Genomic DNA, 18,900 nt, shown 5'->3' with positions numbered 1-18,900 from the left:
AAATTAACATTACTGTGTCATATGTTTTGGAATTTGCTTCTTATCAGTGAAACTTTTAAAATTTCAGCACAGAATTGATAAAATTTATATTGTGCATATAATATACACAGGCAAAACCATTTTTAGGCTCCTGGTTTATGTTATCTGAAGAGGCTTAGATTCCATTCTGGATCAGAATATTATGCCCACTGCCTAGCTGAAAATTTTTATCCAGAATGTCTTAATGCTTTCCTCCCCAAGCTTTGAGAGGTTAAGCAGTGTTTCAAGGAGGCAGCCAGTTGCACAAGATGAAATACAAGGATATCTGTTGCTAAATTACCTCCAACACATACATTCCCACATACATACCATATATTAAATTACATGTGTGCATATTATCTCAATTACTTCAGTTGTGTCTGATTTTTTATGACTCCATGAACTGTAGCCTGCCAGGCTCTGCTGTCCATGTGATTCTCCAGGTAAGAATACTGGAACGGGTTGCCATGCCCTCCGCCAGGGGATCTTCCTGACCAGGGACTGAACCCACATCTCCTGTGTCTCCTGCATTGCAGGCAGATTCTTTACCACTGAGCCCCTGGCGAAGCCCATAAAATTTCATAGCTATATCCAAAAACAGGACCTTTACATGATACAAGGTAATATGAAAATGGCTTACACAAATTTTATTCATAAATATTGAGTACTTTTTATTTTCCAGGCATTAAGTGCTTAGATATATTGAATCATAATCTATATATTCCATTACTTTGAGTATTAATAAGTAGAATTTTATCAACTCTAGCCTTGAATAATGCTTCTATAATTTATAATATAGACCAAGAATTCATATGACATTATAGTAAGATATCTAAATTGCTAGAAAACGCTATACAACAAATGCATCAAACACTGATACTGTGAGTTTCCTAAATACTTCATGTGCAACGTTTTTCATTCACAGCATTATTAAATTCTTAAAACTGATAGGTGAGATTTGCGGGTTACCTAGTTTCTATACTCTGCTTTCCAACTTTCTCCAGATTCTACAGCAATTGTTGAATCTGAAAATGGTCCTTCCCATCTTGTACTATCTGTTCTTTGACCCTGTTATGGCAGCAAACCTTTTACTTCTTATCTTCCAGGAGGCCATATGTTTTTGGGTTGGTCTGCTTTTCACAAGAACAATATGTACAGCAAAACTTGCCCATGATGGCTGTGAAAGGGAAACAAACATTCTTCCACTGATACAGTCTACATTATTTTCTTTCTTCTTTTTAGAGCTTTTCTTCCTTTTTGGCTAGAGAGATGCTTCATGGCTATACGTGTGAAACACATGCCATATTTTGAAGACCTAGGATGGAAAAATATAAATTATGTCATTAATAAATTCATATACTGACTACATACATAAATGATAATATTTCAGATACACTGCGCTATATAAATGATATTATTAAAAGAATTTCACCTATTTCACTTTTTACTTTTTTAAAGTGGTTACTGGAACACTTTAAGATATTTTTAAAGGACACCACTGCTCAAAAAATTGCAAAGCTCTTGGTACAGGAAATAATTTCAGGCTTTTTGCTTAGAATTGTAAATACTGGGGATATTCACTATGGAGGGGCTGCATGTTACCTTAGCGGTGAGACAAATGGAAGAAAGGTAGATAGAGCGACTATAATCAATTATCTACACTGGAATTTCAGATTTTTCTAGTTAGGGTGTGGCTCTGCTGTCAGCCTTCAAAACAACAGTGTGAAACAGACCAGGTAAATACAGTGAACTCCATCAAAACCTTTTACTTCTTATCTTGAACGGCCACATTATGGGATGCATGATCTCAGTGAAGTCTCTGGTCTTTATTATTTCCACTATATCCACGAAGAAACTAAGGTTTATAGTAGTTAAGTCAATTGCTCAAATCACAAAGCCAGAAAGAGACAAAGGTAGATTTTTAAGCCAGTTCTGCCTGACTTTAAATCTCACCGTTACCTTGTGTCTTCTTCCTCCCCTATCTAAGAGGATACAGTTCCTGCCTTTAGTAACTCTCACCCTGGTGAAGAAATATTTGTTATTTTTAAATTAACAATTATTTATTACAACCTGGACTCCCATTTTCTTTCTGGTTAGTCTGCTGTACTTTTAGAGACAGAGTTTTGACTGTATTGCTTAAAACTTTCTGGAAAGTGAAGGGATATAGGGTAATCTGTAGACTGAGAACTTTGATGTCTTGTCTTTGCACAACAATAGAAGATTTTAAGGACCCATCCTTGTGAGACATCCTCGAATGTGAAGTCAAATGGGCCTTAGGAAGTATCACTATGAACAAAGCTACTGGAGGTGATGGAATTCCATTTGAGCTATTTAAAATCCTGAAAGATGATGCTGTGAAAGTGCTGCACTCAATATGTCAGCAAATTTGGAAAATTCAGCAGTGGCCACGGGACTGGAAAAGGTCAGTGTTCATTCCAATCCCAAAGAAAGCCAATGCCAAAGAATGCTCAAACTACCGCACAATTCCACTCATCTCACACGCTAGTAAATTAACGCTCAAAATTTTCCAAGCCAGGCTCCAGCAATATGTGAACTATGAACTTCCTGATGTTCAAGCTGGTTTTAGAAAAGACAGAGGAACCAGAGATCAAATTGCCAACATCTGTTGGATCATCGAAAAAGCAAGAGAGTTCCAGAAAAACATCTATTTCTGCTTTATTGACTATTACAAAGCCTTTGACTGTGTGGATTACAATAAACTGTGGAAAATTCTGAAAGAGATGGGAATACCAGACCACCTGATCTGCCTCTTGAGAAACCTGTATGCAGGTCAGGAAGCAACAGTTAGAGCTGGACATGGAACAACAGACTGGTTCCAAGTAGGAAAAGGAGTATGTCAAGGCTGTATATTGTCACACTGCTTATTTAACTTATATGCAGAGTACATCATGAGAAACCCTGGGCTGGATGAAGCACAAGCTGGAATCAAGACTGCCGGGAGAAATATCAGTAACCTCAGATATGCAGATGACACCACCCTTATGGCAGAAAGTGAAGAGGAACTAAAGAGCCTCTTGATGAAAGTGAAAGTGGAGAGTGAAAAAGTTGGCTTAAAGCTCAACATTCAGAAAATGAAGATCATGGCATCTGGTCCCATCACTGCATGGGAAATAGATGGGGGAAACAGTGGAAACAGTGTCAGACTTTATTTTTTTGGGGCTCCAGAATCACTGCAGATGGTGATTGCAGCCATGAAATTAAAAGACGCTTACTCCTTGGAAGGAAAGTTATGACCAATCTAGATAGCATACTAAAAAGCAAAGACATTACTTTGTCAACAAAGGTCCGTCTAGTTAAGGCTATGGTTTTACCAGTAGTCATGTATGGATATGAGAGTTGGACTATAAAGAAAGTTGAGCACCAAAGAATTGATGTTTTTGAACTGTGTTGTTGAAGAAGACTCTTGAGAGTCCCTTGGACTGCAAGGAGATCCAACCAGTCCATTCTAAAGGAAATCAGTCTGGACTATTCACTGGAAGGCCTGATGTTGAAGCTGAAACTCCAATCCTTTGGCCTCCTGATATGAAGAGCTGACTCATTTGAAAAGACCCTGATGTTGGGAAAGACTGAAGGCAGGAGGAGAAGGGGACAACAGAGGATGAGATGGTTGGATGGCATCACTGACTAAATGGACATGAGTTTGGGTAAATTCTGGGAGCTGGTGATGGACTGGGAGGCCTGGTGTGCTGCGGTTCATGGGATCACAAAGAGTTGAACAGGACTGAGCAACTGAACTGAACTGAACTGAACTGAATCCTTGTGATTAAGTTGATCTAGGGAACATTAATGGTGTCTGTGGCTTAGAACAAGACAGTTCTAATTATAGTCTTTGATGTTTTCTCAGTTCATCAAAATAACTGCTCCAATAGTGCTTGTCTCTTTCTTGCTTTCTCTTCGTCCTTAAGATCTGATTTTATTTCAATCAGATTCTGTTCTCACTTTTCCTGATTTTAATTGTGAAGGAATTAGTCTTATTTATCTCTGCAGTCTCATTGCTTAGCCCAGTGTCTAGCACTCAGTTGATGCTTTGTCATCCATTTGTGATATGAACACACTTCTAGGCAGTTAGCATTCAACAGAGATTGACTGTCTTCTAAGGGCTAGGCATGATGTTGGGGACAGGTAGTGCATACGGTCGTATGCCAAACTTTTGATCTGATGGGAAACAAGGACACATCAGTGTGATAAAAAAAAAAACAAAAACAAACAAACCTGTCCTTGTGTAAGCATAGGAACACCTGTGTGGGAACACCTGGTTTGTTTTAAGTCTGGAAGACTTCCAGAGGAAGCACTTTTTAAGGTAAAACCTCAGGGAAGCAATAAACAGGGAGAAAAGATTAGGGAACTCATGGAAAAGGAAAGGCATTTCTAGCCAAAAGAACCACTGGTAAAGACATTCCGGACCTGAGATTTGTAAAATTTGGAGTTTGGCTCCAGAGTTTAGTTGGGGGAGGGGTGAGATTAAGAGGAGTGTGGGGATGGAAGGGGTTAAGGAAAAATGTTCAATCATGGTTGAAAGATTTCAAAAAAGTAATACATCATATGATGCAATTCACTAAGAATGTCTAAGAAATATTCATTTAGAGTACACATTTTAGGCTATCTCATCTTATAAACATACTTTATGCAATTAAAAAGATTAAAATGGATTACAGCCTGATAATACTGGAGACCTCATATACACATATGCATATGTATTATACATCCACTCCATTACATTTCTATGGTCTATGACATACTTATCATTAGGGACACTTACCTCATGATAAATGAGCTTCATTAGTAGTGGTTTGAGACTTTATTATTCTTTCATCTATAAATATTATAAAGCTTCTATTATTTCCCAAGAATGATTATTTTAAATTTTCCCGTGTTTTCTGATGTTAGCTTTTAAGTGAAGAAGGCCAAAATCAATTATTCTTCTTAATTTGACTGGTTTATAAATTTAGGGGAGGCTTGGATAAGAGGATTGCATGAAGATGGACAATTTACACTCAATTTTAAGTCTTAGACCTTCCGCAAATACACTGTGTTCTTTCATTGGTTCATTCTCAGTCTCAGGTAATCTAACTTCAAAACTGATATAACATTTTCTGGGGATGTGGCTTATAGGCATCAATGAATTAAATATAGTTTTTAATACTTTAAATAATGATTTATTACTTCTTAAAAATTAAAGTTTATTGTTTGCGTGTGTGTTAAATTCAAAGAGAAGGAATCCTAAGTAGGCATATGGAATTTTTAAGACATGAAAATCTGTACATTATTTTGTTAATGGATAAAGTTCCTCTATAATACTATAATTTGTGACACAATCTACTTGTGCCACTGTATACTTTTTCTCCTTTGAACTTTATATAAATTAATGATTTTCTATGTTTCCGAACACAAAAGGATGTCCCAGGAGGAACAGGCAGAAGTGAGGTTCATTTGCATCTCTATCCTCACTCTTTATCACAAATAACGCTGATCTTAAAAGACTGTACCTGTGTTGTGTACAAATGGAAATTAAAGTGAGCTTAAATTCTTACAATTTTCATTTGTGACCTGACTCTTGGGGTTATATAACTAATAAAATGTAAACCATTTCTCTTGCCCTATGGAGCTGAAAGGGAAAAGGAGAGATTAATCAAAGCACAGATCAAGATAGGAAACTAGGAACAAACAGACCAAGTTTCCTCCCTGGCTCCGTCCATTCCTTCAAAAACATTTATTAAGCATCTACTATGAATTAAACACTGACGAAATGAAAGGAGAGAACCGTCGCGTTACCACAATCTGTGATTAGTTTTGTGAACTGAAATCAGATTTCAGTCTTAAAAATTCTTCAACTGCACACGATGCGTGCACTTAAATATGCAATCATGACATCGGAATGTAATAGAGGTTCGTGCATTTCGCCTTTCACTTCAAAAAACCATGCTAAAACCACTACAAGAGATTCAACCCCCTCCCTCGCTCCCAGTCTTTTGACAATCAAAACCCTCCTGCCAACACTTGTCGTAATTTCAGATAAGGAGCATAGCTTTTTTTTTTTTTTTTTAATAATCCAAACCCCTACCCCACTTCCCACCTTAATGCCAGCATTAAAAAAAAACAGTTTTACTGGGCGAACAAGGGCAAGGGAGGAAGAGAAGGACGGACGACGGAAAAAGGGAATGAAATGAATGAAGGAGAGAATGAAGGAGAGAAAGCTGGCCTTTCCCCGTTCGTTATCGTTTCCCTGCCCGCTTCTCCTCGTCTCCCCACTCGCTGCCAAGTAGCATCACCTCCAGGCTCTGCCCTCGGCTCCGCCCCCTAGAGTCAGAGCCCTGCAGCCAGAGGCTGGCACCTATCTCTTTAAATGACAGCTGTGGCTCGGGTCCCAGTCCTGGGCTTGACGTCAGTTTCGCTTCCCGGGCTGTGAGGGGTAGTTAGCGCCACCGTCCGCGCTCCGGGCTCGCGGCGCGCTCGCAAGCTGCTAGGGCGGCGAGTTTTCTTCGCTCCGGCCCCTCCTCCCGCCCTCCCCGCGGAGAGCCGAGCGGCAGCCTAAGAGAGCCTCTCGCAAGTCTCTCTCACACTTCCCCGCCTTCGCCCCAAAGGAGCAGCCGCTCCTCCTGGCGCCTCTGCCGCCGCCGCGGCGCCCGCAGAGCTCCTCTCCCGCGCACCGCTCCCCGATGGAGCCCGGGCGCCGCGGCCGCCGCCGCCCCGAGCCCTGAACCGGGCCGCCCCGGCCGGAGGAACGTGCCGCCCGGCCCGAGGGCGCATCAGGCGCACACCACCCGGGGCGCAGGGCACGGGTTTCGGGAAGGAGAAAGTGCTGCTCTCCAGGGTCACTTGGCCGGCGGAGGGGGGACCATGGCTTTGAAGGACACGGGCAGCGGCGGCGGCACCATCCTGCCCATTAGCGAGATGGTCTCCTCGTCCAGCTCCCCCGGCGCTTCGTCAGCCGCTACCCCGGGGCCCTGCGTGCCCTCGCCCTTCCCCGAGGTGGTGGAGCTGAACGTAGGGGGCCAGGTCTATGTGACCAAGCACTCGACGCTGCTCAGCGTCCCGGATAGCACTCTGGCCAGTATGTTCTCGCCTTCCAGCCCCCGGGGCGGCGCCCGACGCCGGGGCGAGCTGCCCAGAGACAGCCGGGCGCGCTTCTTCATCGACCGGGACGGCTTCCTTTTCAGGTACGTGCTGGATTATTTGCGGGACAAGCAGCTCGCGCTGCCGGAGCACTTCCCCGAGAAGGAGCGGCTCCTACGGGAGGCCGAGTACTTCCAGCTCACCGACCTGGTCAAGCTGCTGTCGCCCAAGGTCACCAAGCAGAACTCGCTCAACGACGAGGGCTGCCAGAGCGATCTGGAGGACAACGTCTCGCAGGGCAGCAGCGACGCGCTGTTGCTGCGCGGGGCGGCGGCCGCCGCACCCTCGGGCCCTGGAGCGCACAGCAGCGGCAGCGCGCAGGACAAGCGCTCGGGCTTCCTCACACTCGGCTACCGCGGTTCCTACACCACGGTGCGAGACAACCAGGCGGACGCCAAGTTCCGGCGCGTGGCGCGCATCATGGTGTGCGGACGCATCGCGCTGGCCAAGGAGGTGTTCGGTGACACGCTCAACGAGAGCCGTGACCCTGACCGGCCGCCTGAGAAGTACACGTCCCGCTTCTACCTCAAGTTCACCTACTTGGAGCAGGCGTTCGATCGCCTATCCGAGGCCGGCTTCCACATGGTGGCGTGTAACTCCTCGGGCACCGCCGCCTTCGTCAACCAGTACCGCGACGACAAGATCTGGAGCAGCTATACCGAGTACATCTTCTTCCGTAAGTTTCCGCGTTTCCCAGTTCTTCCGGCCCCCTAGCCGACCCCCGCGGCTTCCGGCGGCTCCCGTGTCCTTGCGCGCCCCCAGCCCAACGTGGCCGATGGGTCTTTGGTTTTGCGTCTATGTCCCTTTCGGCGCCTCTCTTCAACAGCTTCGGAGCACGCAGTGCCCAAGCAGTCCTCTTCCTTAACTTTATTGATCTTGCCCTCCTGCCCTGCCCAGCTCTTGGAGGCGCTGGGTGTCCTTCTATTACCCAGGGTTGGGAAGAGACTCGAGCGCAAGGCTGAGCGCTTAAGTCCTCCCGTTTCTCTGCCTCCGCTGTACTCCTGGGGGTCAATTTATGTGGGTCCCGGTGGTGTCCCTCAAGAGGGAGGGTTGGCATCAAGGTATCGCCGCGTCCCGATGGCCTCCTGGTGGTAAGGTTCCGCGCAGGAGCGTCCCATTATGGGTGATTTCTGTAGTGGGCAACAAGAAAAGTGGCGATTAAGTCTGCAAAGCGCCTCAAAAGTCCGGGGAAAAGAGGTTTCCATTGACCCAAATAAATCTCACATTTCCCCAGCGCCAGTAGTCTTCTGTAATTGTTATGTGTTTTGGACGGAGTGGGGTGGAGGGAACGGACTTTGGTTGTCTGAGTGCTGCTGTCAGGGTTGGAGATTAGGAAGGGACATGGTGTGTATGCGTGCACGTGTGTGTGTGTGTGTGTGTGTGTGTGTGTGTGCGCGCGCGCGCGCGCGCACGTGGTTGTATTTCCTTTCTGGGCACCTGCAGTGCGAATGAGGGATTGAATTCACTTTCCCAGGGGGAATAAATGCAGAGATTTTTCTAAACTTAGTGAACAAGAGAAGATTTGGAAAGCATCTGGCATGATGCTTTTTGTAGTGCACTTGGCGTGGCGAGGGCGATCTGTGGATGAAGTTCAAGAACTCCACCAAGTATCACTGGGGCTTGGGGGATGGGGAGCCCGGGCGGAGACAATTTTCAGTGACGTGTATAAGGTGAGGATGGCCACAACCCGAGAGCTGTTTGGACAAATGAAAAGCCACTTGCCATGGCAGCGGGGGCATCGTTTGGGAAACCCTTTTTTTTTTTTTTCTTTGTCAAAATACAAGAAGACTGAAAACTTTCCTGTAGTGTTAGGGAGAGTAGCACTGATAGCCAACGATGGAAATAAGCCCAGCGTTCACTGTATTTATTTATTTGAGTCACTCACTGTTTGGGATTCAGGCAATTTTTGCACTTTGTTTTGACTGGGAAAGTGGAAAGGACCTTTCCTTTCAACTCTATTGGAAGTTGCTCATTGTTTGTATATTCTAGTAACCTTGGAGTTAAGGGTGACAAAATCCCCACACTAAGATTTTTTTTTTAAATAGTTTTGATTTTCCTAAGAAAACCATCTCAACAGAAAAGCAAAGAAAGTGTCCATTGAAGTGCTAGATAAAAAGCTAATTGTCTTAGAGAAAGATAAATATTATATCACTTATATGTGGAATTTTAATACAAATAAGACTGTATACAAAACAGAAACAGACTCTCCAACGTATAAAAAAATAATTACGGTTACCAAAGGGGGGAGGGGAGGAGGCATAAAATTGGAGTCATGGGATTAGCAAACTACTCTGCATTCAATAGATAAGCAACAAGGATTTACTCTATAGCACAGGCAACTGTATTCCATATCTCATAATAACCAAAATGGTAAATAATTTGAGAAAATTTTATATATATAAGTGAATCACTTTGCTCTATACCTGAAATTAACACACTATTGTAAATCAATTACATTTCAATAAAAATCTAATTGTCTTTATTATATGAAAGTATTATTTGTCACACAATAAAAGGATCTGTAGTCAGAAAAGCCACTCAAAGGAAGGGGCCTTTATTGACACTTAACATCTAAGCATTTATGGCATTTCAATAAGGGTTTATTTCCAGGCACTTCAGAAGATGAGAGGAAATAACTTCTGACTTTTTTTTAGTGACTTTTAGTTAGAGAAGATATAAGCATAAGTGCTCTGAAGTTAAGGGTCTTGCATTTCAGAATCTTTCATAGTTTTGGTCTTTTTCCCCTAGAAACTTGGGGACTTGAAAAATGTCCATTACTTTGATTATGAAGAAGTAATACAGGTTCTCTTTAAATTATGAAAAAATGCTCATGAGATAGTACATTGAAATTGGAAACTCAGCCAATTTAATTCAAAAGATGATTTGAGAGATTGTTTGGAATTTAGGATATTTCAGTTCTGGAGCTAGAAGTGAAACAAAATATTTATATTATGAATAACTACTTGCAGAGTAATCATGTAACAAATGAGTTCTGAGATTCATTCATAAAAGTCTCAGAAATCTAAGGAAGCAACTTATAGCATTTTCCATTGATTATCCTTTTGGGGAAAATACATAATTCCAGATTAAATATGCCTCTTTTGAAGCAGTATTCCTGTAGACCAACCGAATATAGTTGCCATTTTTTTATTTGTGATATAAAATTTATCTCAAACTCTGTTATACACACATTTATTTTATGCATTGTATAGCTTGAAGCACATTTCACAAATTATATTGGAAGGGATTCCATTTAATACTGGTTAACGAAAATGCACTGTATTTCCATCATATTTAGTATAAGTAATAATGTTACATATACCCTGGTGGCTCAGCTGGTAAAGAATCCTCCTGCAATGAAGGAGACCTGGGTTTGATCCCTAGGTTGGGAAGATTCCCTGGAGGAGGGCATGGCAACCCACTCCAGTATTCTTGCCTGGAGAATCCCCATAGACAGAGGAGCCTGGAGGGCTACAGTCCATGGGGTTGTAAAGAGTCGGACATGACTAAGTGACTAAGCACACACATATACAGAGTGTAGTTATCTTGTTTAGTGGCCTCTATTTTTAAAAGTCAGTGTTATTCATAAAAACGACAGCATTGGATGAACTTCTTTGACCACTGTTTTAGAGGCAGACAGGGTCTTATTATCTTTTATTTCCCCTTTGATATAATTCTTTCAAAAATATTTATTTAATGTATAACACATATCAATCAATTTAACAGCTTTTAAAATTCAAGCTACATGTAAATTTAGGAGTTTGAAACTGCTCTGAAAATTATAGAATTGCAGTTTATACACTTGAATATCAATTTCAACTCTTCACTACCTTTTCCCACCCCACTTTTCCCCTTAGTTTCTGTAGAGATGGAAGGAGAGTGACAAATGTTTCAGTAATCCCAAATGCTGCTATTTGCCAAATGTGTAATCCTGACTAAATTATTTCAGTTTTCTCACCTATTTAAATGAGATTATTATAGTATGAATTTTATAGGATTTGAGAATTAATGTGTAATGCTTGACCTATACTAAGAGCTTTAAAAAGTTAGGTGTTACAATTATAGTGAAGACTTTTTCTTGTCAGTATTAAATTTAAAATTTGTTTTTTGGTAAGTGTGCTGTGCTGTGCTGTACTATGCTAAATTGCTTCAATTGTCTCCAACTCTATGCAACTCTATGGACTGTAGCCCACCAGCTTTCTCTGTCTGTGGGATTCTCCAGGCAGGAATACTGGAGTGGATTGCCATGCCCGCCTTCAGGGGATCTTCCTGACCCAGGGATTGAACTAGGGTCTCCTGCATTGCAGGCAGATTCTTTACCGTCTGAGCCACCAGAAGTATAGCTGATTTAATTATAAAGTTAATTACAAAATTGCTTTGCAATTAAGTGATAGCATAATACACTTTCAGAAGTTTGAAACTACCAACTTAATAACCAGATTCTTTCCTGGAACTTGGATTTTTCAGGGCAAGTTCAAATCACCCAGATTTGCCAATCATACTCCAGTTAGTTCTTTTGGATCAACTCCAACAGAACCCTTTTCTGATTCAGGGCCAAGAAATGTTTTAATACTCTCCATTAGGAGTTGAAACTTTGGCAATATTTTCTGACAGAAACTGAGCTAGATTCATATCTCCTTAAGTGCTTGTATCCAAGTCATTAGTTTCTAATGCTCAAGGTTATATACAGGTTATTAAAGATTTAATACCAGCTTAATTTGGCTACATGGACACTTATATCTATTATCAGTCGTAACTCATTATTTTATCAAGACTTTTAGACTCTGCAACATATACAGTACTATGAAATTTTGTATTATTCTTCTAATACTGAAGATGGATTGTCTTTTCTTAAAGGAAAACAGTGATTTATTGTACTTTCTGTTTTTTTTTTTTTTTTTTTCTGTTGTTGTTTTGGAGGGGATGTCTGTTAAGTGTAATTAGGGCTGTTTTTAGCAATATTTGGAATAGAAAAAAGATATTTCATGTTAGCATTGTAGTCATGCGTGTGTGCTAAGTAACCTCAATCGTGTCCAACTCTTTATGACCCCATGGACCATAACCCGCCAGGCTTCTCTGCTGGTAGGATTCTCCAGGCAAGAATACTGGAGTGAGTAGACATACCCTCCTCCAGGGGATCTTTCTGACCCAAGGATCAAATCCATGTCTCCTACATCTTCTGCATTGGCAGGTGAGATCTTTACCATTAGCGTCACCTGGGAAGCTTGTTACATTACATAGACAATAGGTAATTTGCTTAGAATGTGATATGTAGACTACCCACAATTAGAATGAATGTTAATGTATCCTTTGTTTCTCATAATCAGTGTGTTTACAAGAAGGTAGTATTGATTCATTGCTCTTCTCTTATAATATTTGTGTTTTGCATTCTTTGTTGGTTGATTGATATGTGGTATAAAAGTATACATTTCTCTAGGTTCAATTGATATTCCTTAAATTTGGGATTTCCTTTTTTTTTTTTAATTGTTGTGATGTGTAAGAGTGCTAGATCTCAGATCCAGTGCTATTTCTTATCTGGGCTGTGGATTCTATTGTCTTTAATGAATTTTTATATCCAGTCTTTTAAATCTATTCTGATTTATTTCACTGTGTTGGGTTGAAGAAAGCTAGGTTGAGTTGAAAATATTCAAATAGCTATTTAGTCCTATGTTAGCAGACCTGTTGCATTAAAAGCTTTCTAAGAAACATCTTTAAAAACCACTCTATTTAGATGCATATCCTTAAAATTGTACATTATTTTTTTGTCTAAAAATGCATCTACTTTTATCACCAAACACTGTTTTATGAAAAAATAACTTTATTCCTCTTATTTTTTTAAGTTGGTTCTTTTTTTTCTGGAGACTTAACTAGTATTTTTATAATTTCATGAGAAAGTTTCTTCTGAAACCACACGGCTGAATGACTTTGGAATCAATGGGGAACAGATAACTTTGTAAAATACCAAGATTCTTATTTCATGCAGATAATTGGAATAATGAGACTGAAAATGATAGAAAACCTTGGGTACAAAACTTTTGGTGATCATGTGATGGCATTGGCTACTGTTTAAGAGAATTAAACTTTTATATTTGGCATAATACTATCTGTAACCTTGATCTCTTGAAATAGTGTTATGGTTTAGCTTAACACTAGTGGTGTTTGGCTTTAATGTGTGGGTCAGTCTTTAAGCACATAATGAAGCAAAAAGAATGGCCCTATAAGCCTTATTTGGCAGTTCTTTCTCGTTTGTAACTTAGAGTGCTGGAACTCAAGATATGGATATATGTGTGTGTGAGAGAGTGGACACATGCCTTATTTAAAAAGAAAAAAATATCTTTGGAAAAAAGAAATAATATGTATGAAGTTAGCACCAATTATTACCTATTCTTGCTATAAGTTATTGGGTCAATTAGTCTAAAATATAAAAGTGATTGTCAATTTGTTGTTCAAAGGAAACTTTTTTGATAACGAAAGTAATACGTGAAGTTTTAGGAATTTTGTAAAAGAAAAGTAAAATTAAAAATATCACCAGTAATTTCTAATACAATGACTTCTTTCCTTCTAGCCTCTGTTCTAAATTATGAAGATGACAGACATATTGTTGAAAGTTATGATGATACTGTATAGATGATTTATGTGCCATCTTTGCTTTGTTTTGTTTTATACATTTAATGCAGTTATACATTTAGTGCCATTTCCTATAAGACATTGAAGTTTTTAGAGTTGGACACAACTGAAGTGACTGAGCACAGCACAGCTGGATAAAAGTATAATACATGTCCTCTGCCACAGATAGTATTATAAATAAATACTGCTATTGAACATTTTCCCTATAAGCTTAAAAAAGAGTTGATTTTTTTCAAAGTATAGTATGTGTAATAAAAAGAACATTTACTATGTACCTAGTTTTATGATAAATGTTTGTAGGCATTACTTTGTTTACTTTTTTTTAAAATATTCCTTTAGCTTGGCATTAGTTTCCTAATACTTCAGTTAGGAAACCATGATTTAAAGAGGTTAAATAAAATCTTTAGGTCATGAAACTGGTATAGGACTGAGCTGGAATTTGAATAGTTATGTCTTATTGCAAAGCCCTTTCTCTTAAGTATTTAAAAGTAATACCTGTTTTATGCAATAAATTTGGCAAATATATTTCAATGTCTAGTGAGTATTTAAAACATAGCTCTGTAAGCAAAAATGAGTAGAGTGAGCTGTATATGAATGAAGCTAGTATTTCTTAATTTATGTTAATTTTTTTAAGAATGTGGAAAATTCAATTGACCCTTAAGCAAACTGAGTTTGAACTGTGAGGGTCCATCTATAAGCAGATTTTTTTTTTCAAATGATACATATTGCGATTGTTTGAATCCAAGGATGCAGAACCTCCAATTTGAAAGGTTGTTGTTGAATCACACGAATACACCGGGATTCTTGGCCCCCGGAGGAGAAGAATTCAATCCGGGGCCAGAGACGAGGCTTGATTGCTCAGAGCTTTTGTGTAATAAAGTTTTATTAAAGTATAAAGGAGATAGAGAAAGCTTCTGACATAGGCATCAGAAGGGGGCAGAAAGAGTACCGGCTTGCTAGTGTTAACAATGAGGTTATATAATCCCAAGAATGTCTGGAGGTTGTAAAGACCTCATCAGACCTACTCCCATAATTTACATTTTAAGATAACACTGTCCTCAGGCAAGATACATCCTTGTAAAGACCAGGTCTACTCCCATAATTAACATTTTAAGATAACAGAAGGTTGAATCCAAAGACTGTCCTTAGGCAGGATACATTATTGTTATATAATCCTAAGGAATGTGGAGAAAGAAAAAAGTTTGTCCTTTCTTCCTCCTTGAGCATTCCAGACCCATCTCTCCTTGGGGACCCCTAGACTCCCTATCAACCTGCCTAGGAAATAACTCTCTCAAATTCAAGGACCAACTATAAAGTTGTAAGCAGATTTTCCACTGAGCAGAACTTGGTAGCCCCTATCTTGCATTGAAGAGCCAACTGTATATGTTTTATGTCTTTACCTGATGAAAAGGTTAACTTTTAGTGATTAAGGCTACCACATTCATGGATAATTTTTAAATTAAATAAAATAAACCATATGACTCAAGTTACCACTCTTTTGGGGGAACAAATAATATCTATCAGTTTGCTAGACTGACAGATTTAAACAGTGTTAAGGTAATCTTCTACAGAAAATTCATTTTACCTTATAAAATAGAATATGCTTTATACGTTCTTCAGTTCACTTCAGTTCAGTTCAGTCACTCAGTCATGTCTGACTCTTTGCGACCCCATGAATTGCAGCATGCCAGGCCTCCCTGTCCATCACCAACTCCCGGAGTTCACCCAAACTCTTGTCCATTGAGTTGGTGATGCCATCCAGCCTCTCATCCTCTGTCATCTGCTTCTCCTCCTGTCCCCAATCCCTCCCAGTATCAGAGTCTTTTCCAATGAGTCGACTCTTCGTATGCGGTGGCCAAAGTATTGGAGTTTCAGCTTCAACATCAATCCTTCCAATGAACACCCAGGACTGATCTCCTTTATAATGGACTGGTTGGATCTCCTTGCAGTCCAAGGGACTCTCAAGAGTCTTCTCCAACACCACAATTCAAAGGCATTAATTCTTCGCTGCTAGCTTTCTTCTCAGTCCAACTTTCACATCCATACATGACCACTGGAAAAACCATAGCCTTGGCTAGACTATGTGTTCTTAGAAAGTAACAGAGTGAAGAGGGCATTTTAGTTGAAATCACTTTTGTTAATTACTTGTAATTTATTGGTCCTAAGTATTGATTATTGCCTTTGAATTCTATACTTGCTATAATTATGTTCAAAAAAATATCAAATACCTGATGGGTATTGAGATTAGTGGCTTCTGGTGTTTTTGAATCTTAAAGTATTCTAGAAGTATATCTATAAATTTGAAGTAATTGGAAAGTAGTGTTTTAGGTAACCCTTCAACCTGTGTTTTGTTACAGTTATAATTTTTAAAACCTCTTTTAAATTAACTTCAGAGTATCGTCAGCATTTAACAGCTATAATCCTGCAGGTGAAGCTGGTGGCTTCTCTAATGGAGATCATTCTTTTAGTAGTAGGAGACTATACCAATGGAGATTTTGCAAGGACTTACTTAAAGATGAGAATAACTTTATTCACAGGATTTCAAAATTTCTCCCATAGGTAAGTTAAATGATAAGTTCTGAGGGTGATGGTGAACCTCTAGCTGCTGACTTGAATCTAGGTGCTCTGTGCCTACTGTCTGCATGCTTCTCATCATTCATTTCTGCAAGGGAGCATGTCATAAAACCTAATTATCCTGTGAGGTTAGTTGTATTTTGGACTTTCTTTTTTTTTGTTAGATATTTTAAAATTTTATTTTATTTTTAATTGGAGGATAATTATGCCACAATATTGTGATGGTTTCTACCATACTTCAACGTGAATTGGCCATAGGTGTACATATATTCCCTCCTTCTTAAACCTCCCTCCCAGCTCCATCCCTATGCCACCCCTCTAGCTTGTCACAGAGCACCAGCTTTGGGTTGCCTGGGTCATACAGTAAATTCCCACTGGCTATCTACTTTACATATGGTAATATATATGCTACTCTCTCAGATCATCCCACTTTCAAAAGAGAAAGTATATGAAATATTTTATACTGGATTTATACTGTTTAAAAATTTATTTTTTGGCTCATGAGTTTTTTAGTGTACCCCTGGTATCATGATCATGTTTTACTGAGTGACCTCTTGCTATAATCCTCCTGCATTTAGCCTACACGTTTGTTTCTTCCTAGTACACTCAGTGTATTTCCTATAACTTGTCACTTTTTTTCTTTCTTATTATGTCCTACTTTTCCTAGCTTTGTTGAGATATAATTGACATATAACATTTTGTAAGTTTACAATGTATTGATATACTTGTATATTGCAATTTGATTACCACTGTAGTGTTATCCTCAAATATGCAGATGACACCACCCTTATGGCAGAAAGTGAAGAACTAAAGAGCCTCTTGATGAAAGTGAAAGAGGAGAGTGAAAAAGTTGGCTTTATTAACATTCAGAAAACTAAGATCATGGCATCCAGTCCTATCACTTCATGGGAAGTAGATGGGGAAACAGTGGAAACAGCAAGAGACTTTATTTTTGGGGGCTACAAAATCACTGCAGATGGTGAGTGCAGCCATGAAATTAAAAGACGCTTATTCCTTGGAAGGAAATTATGACCAACCTAGACAGCATATTCAAAAGCAGAGACATTACTTTGCCAACAAAGGTCCGTCTAGTTAAGGCTATGGTTTTTCCAGTAGTCATGTACACATGTGAGAGTTGGACAATAAAGAAAGCTGAGCGCCAAAGAATTGATGCTTTTGAACTGTGGTTTTGGAGAAGACTCTTGAGAGTCCCTTGGACTGCAAGGAGATCCAACCAGTCCATCCTAAAGGAGATCAGTCCTGGGTGTTCACTGGAAGGACTGATGCTGAAGCTGAAACTCCAATACTTTGGCCACCTGATGTGAAGAGTTGACTCTTTTGAGAAGACCCTGATGCTGGGAAAGATTGAAGGCAGGAGGAGAAGGGGACAACAGAGGATGAGATGGTTTGATGGCATCACCAACTCAATGGACATGAGTTTGGGTAAACTCCAGGAGCTGGTGATGGACAGGAAGGCCTGGCCTACTGAGGTCTAGGGGGTCGCAAAGAGTTGGACACGACTGAGTGACTGAACTGAACTGAACTGTAGTGTTAGCTAACACTTTCATGTCCTCACATATTACTATTTCTTTTTATGTGGCAAGAACACGTAAGATCTACTCTCTTAGCAACTTTTCAAGTATATAGTACAGTACTTTTATCTATAATCCCAATGCTATGGGTTATATTCCCAGAACTGATTCAACTGGCAACTGGATGTTTGGTCCCTTTAACTAACATCTCCTTATTTCCTCCACCCCCTCATTCTTCTGGTAACAACCATTCTACTCTGTTCCTATGGGTGTGGCTTTTTTAGATTCCACAAATAAATGATTTAATACTGTATTTTTCTTTCTATATCTGACCTTTCTTTAACCTAGCCTAGCATAATGCCTCAAGTTCCATCCATCTTGTAAATGGCAGGTTTTCCTTCTTAATTATGGATGAATAATAGTCCATTGTTTTATACACCACATCTTCTTTAGTCATTCATTCGCTGACAAACACTTAGGTTGTTTCCATATTTGGCTATTGTGTATAATGCTGCAATAAATATGGGAGCACAGATGTCTTTTAGACATCTCCTTTGGAAACAGATCCAGAAGTAGGATTGCTGGATCATAGGATTACCTCTTATCATGTTGACTTTCCACACTGGCCTACTTTTTCCATGAGAATTTGCACCAAGTCTCACTTTTGTCTTATCAACCCTCAGTGCAGTGGCTAGTACCATATTGGGAACTCAGTAAATATTTATTTTTTTGAATGGAAATGCAAGTTAACAAATAAACCAATGATGCTGGAAATTCTATCAAGGTAGTTATTTTGTTGAGCAATTATGAGGCTCCAGCTTGAAACAAGGGATGAAAATGTGAATGTCAGAAACTTTGCATTTAAAGTTATCATAGTAAGCTTTATGTAGTAGTGAATTATGTTGTAGAGGGTTATTTGGTGTGTTAGTAAGAGGCAGAGTAATGACATTAGAAGCTGTCGTATGGGCACCTATAAAGAATGAGAGTAGGTGAAATGTTAACTAAAACTTGGGAC

General features: G+C 39.8%; 1 protein-coding gene and 1 long non-coding RNA gene across 2 annotated transcripts in view; one reads left to right on the top strand and one right to left on the bottom strand.

Moving 5' to 3' along the window:
• Window positions 1–1,250: 1,250 nt before the first annotated feature.
• On the bottom strand, window positions 1,251–7,833 carry LOC113894248. The gene is made up of 2 exons (XR_003511524.1): window positions 7,693–7,833; window positions 1,251–1,333 (listed from the first exon to the last, which is right to left on the bottom strand). It is a non-coding gene; the product is annotated as an uncharacterized LOC113894248 (long non-coding RNA).
• KCTD8 (potassium channel tetramerization domain containing 8) overlaps window positions 4,422–18,900 on the top strand; it is a 263,603-nt gene continuing 249,124 nt past the window's right edge. Inside the window, exon 1 of the mRNA XM_027544398.1 lies at window positions 4,422–7,828. Coding sequence (XP_027400199.1) covers window positions 6,877–7,828 — 952 coding nt within the window. The 5' untranslated portion in view covers window positions 4,422–6,876. The remainder of the gene's footprint in view (window positions 7,829–18,900) is intronic.

The sequence above is a fragment of the Bos indicus x Bos taurus genome, chromosome 6, assembly GCF_003369695.1.
Source record: "Bos indicus x Bos taurus breed Angus x Brahman F1 hybrid chromosome 6, Bos_hybrid_MaternalHap_v2.0, whole genome shotgun sequence".
Taxonomy (NCBI): domain Eukaryota; kingdom Metazoa; phylum Chordata; class Mammalia; order Artiodactyla; family Bovidae; genus Bos; species Bos indicus x Bos taurus.
This window is presented reverse-complemented; position numbering and strand designations above follow the sequence as displayed.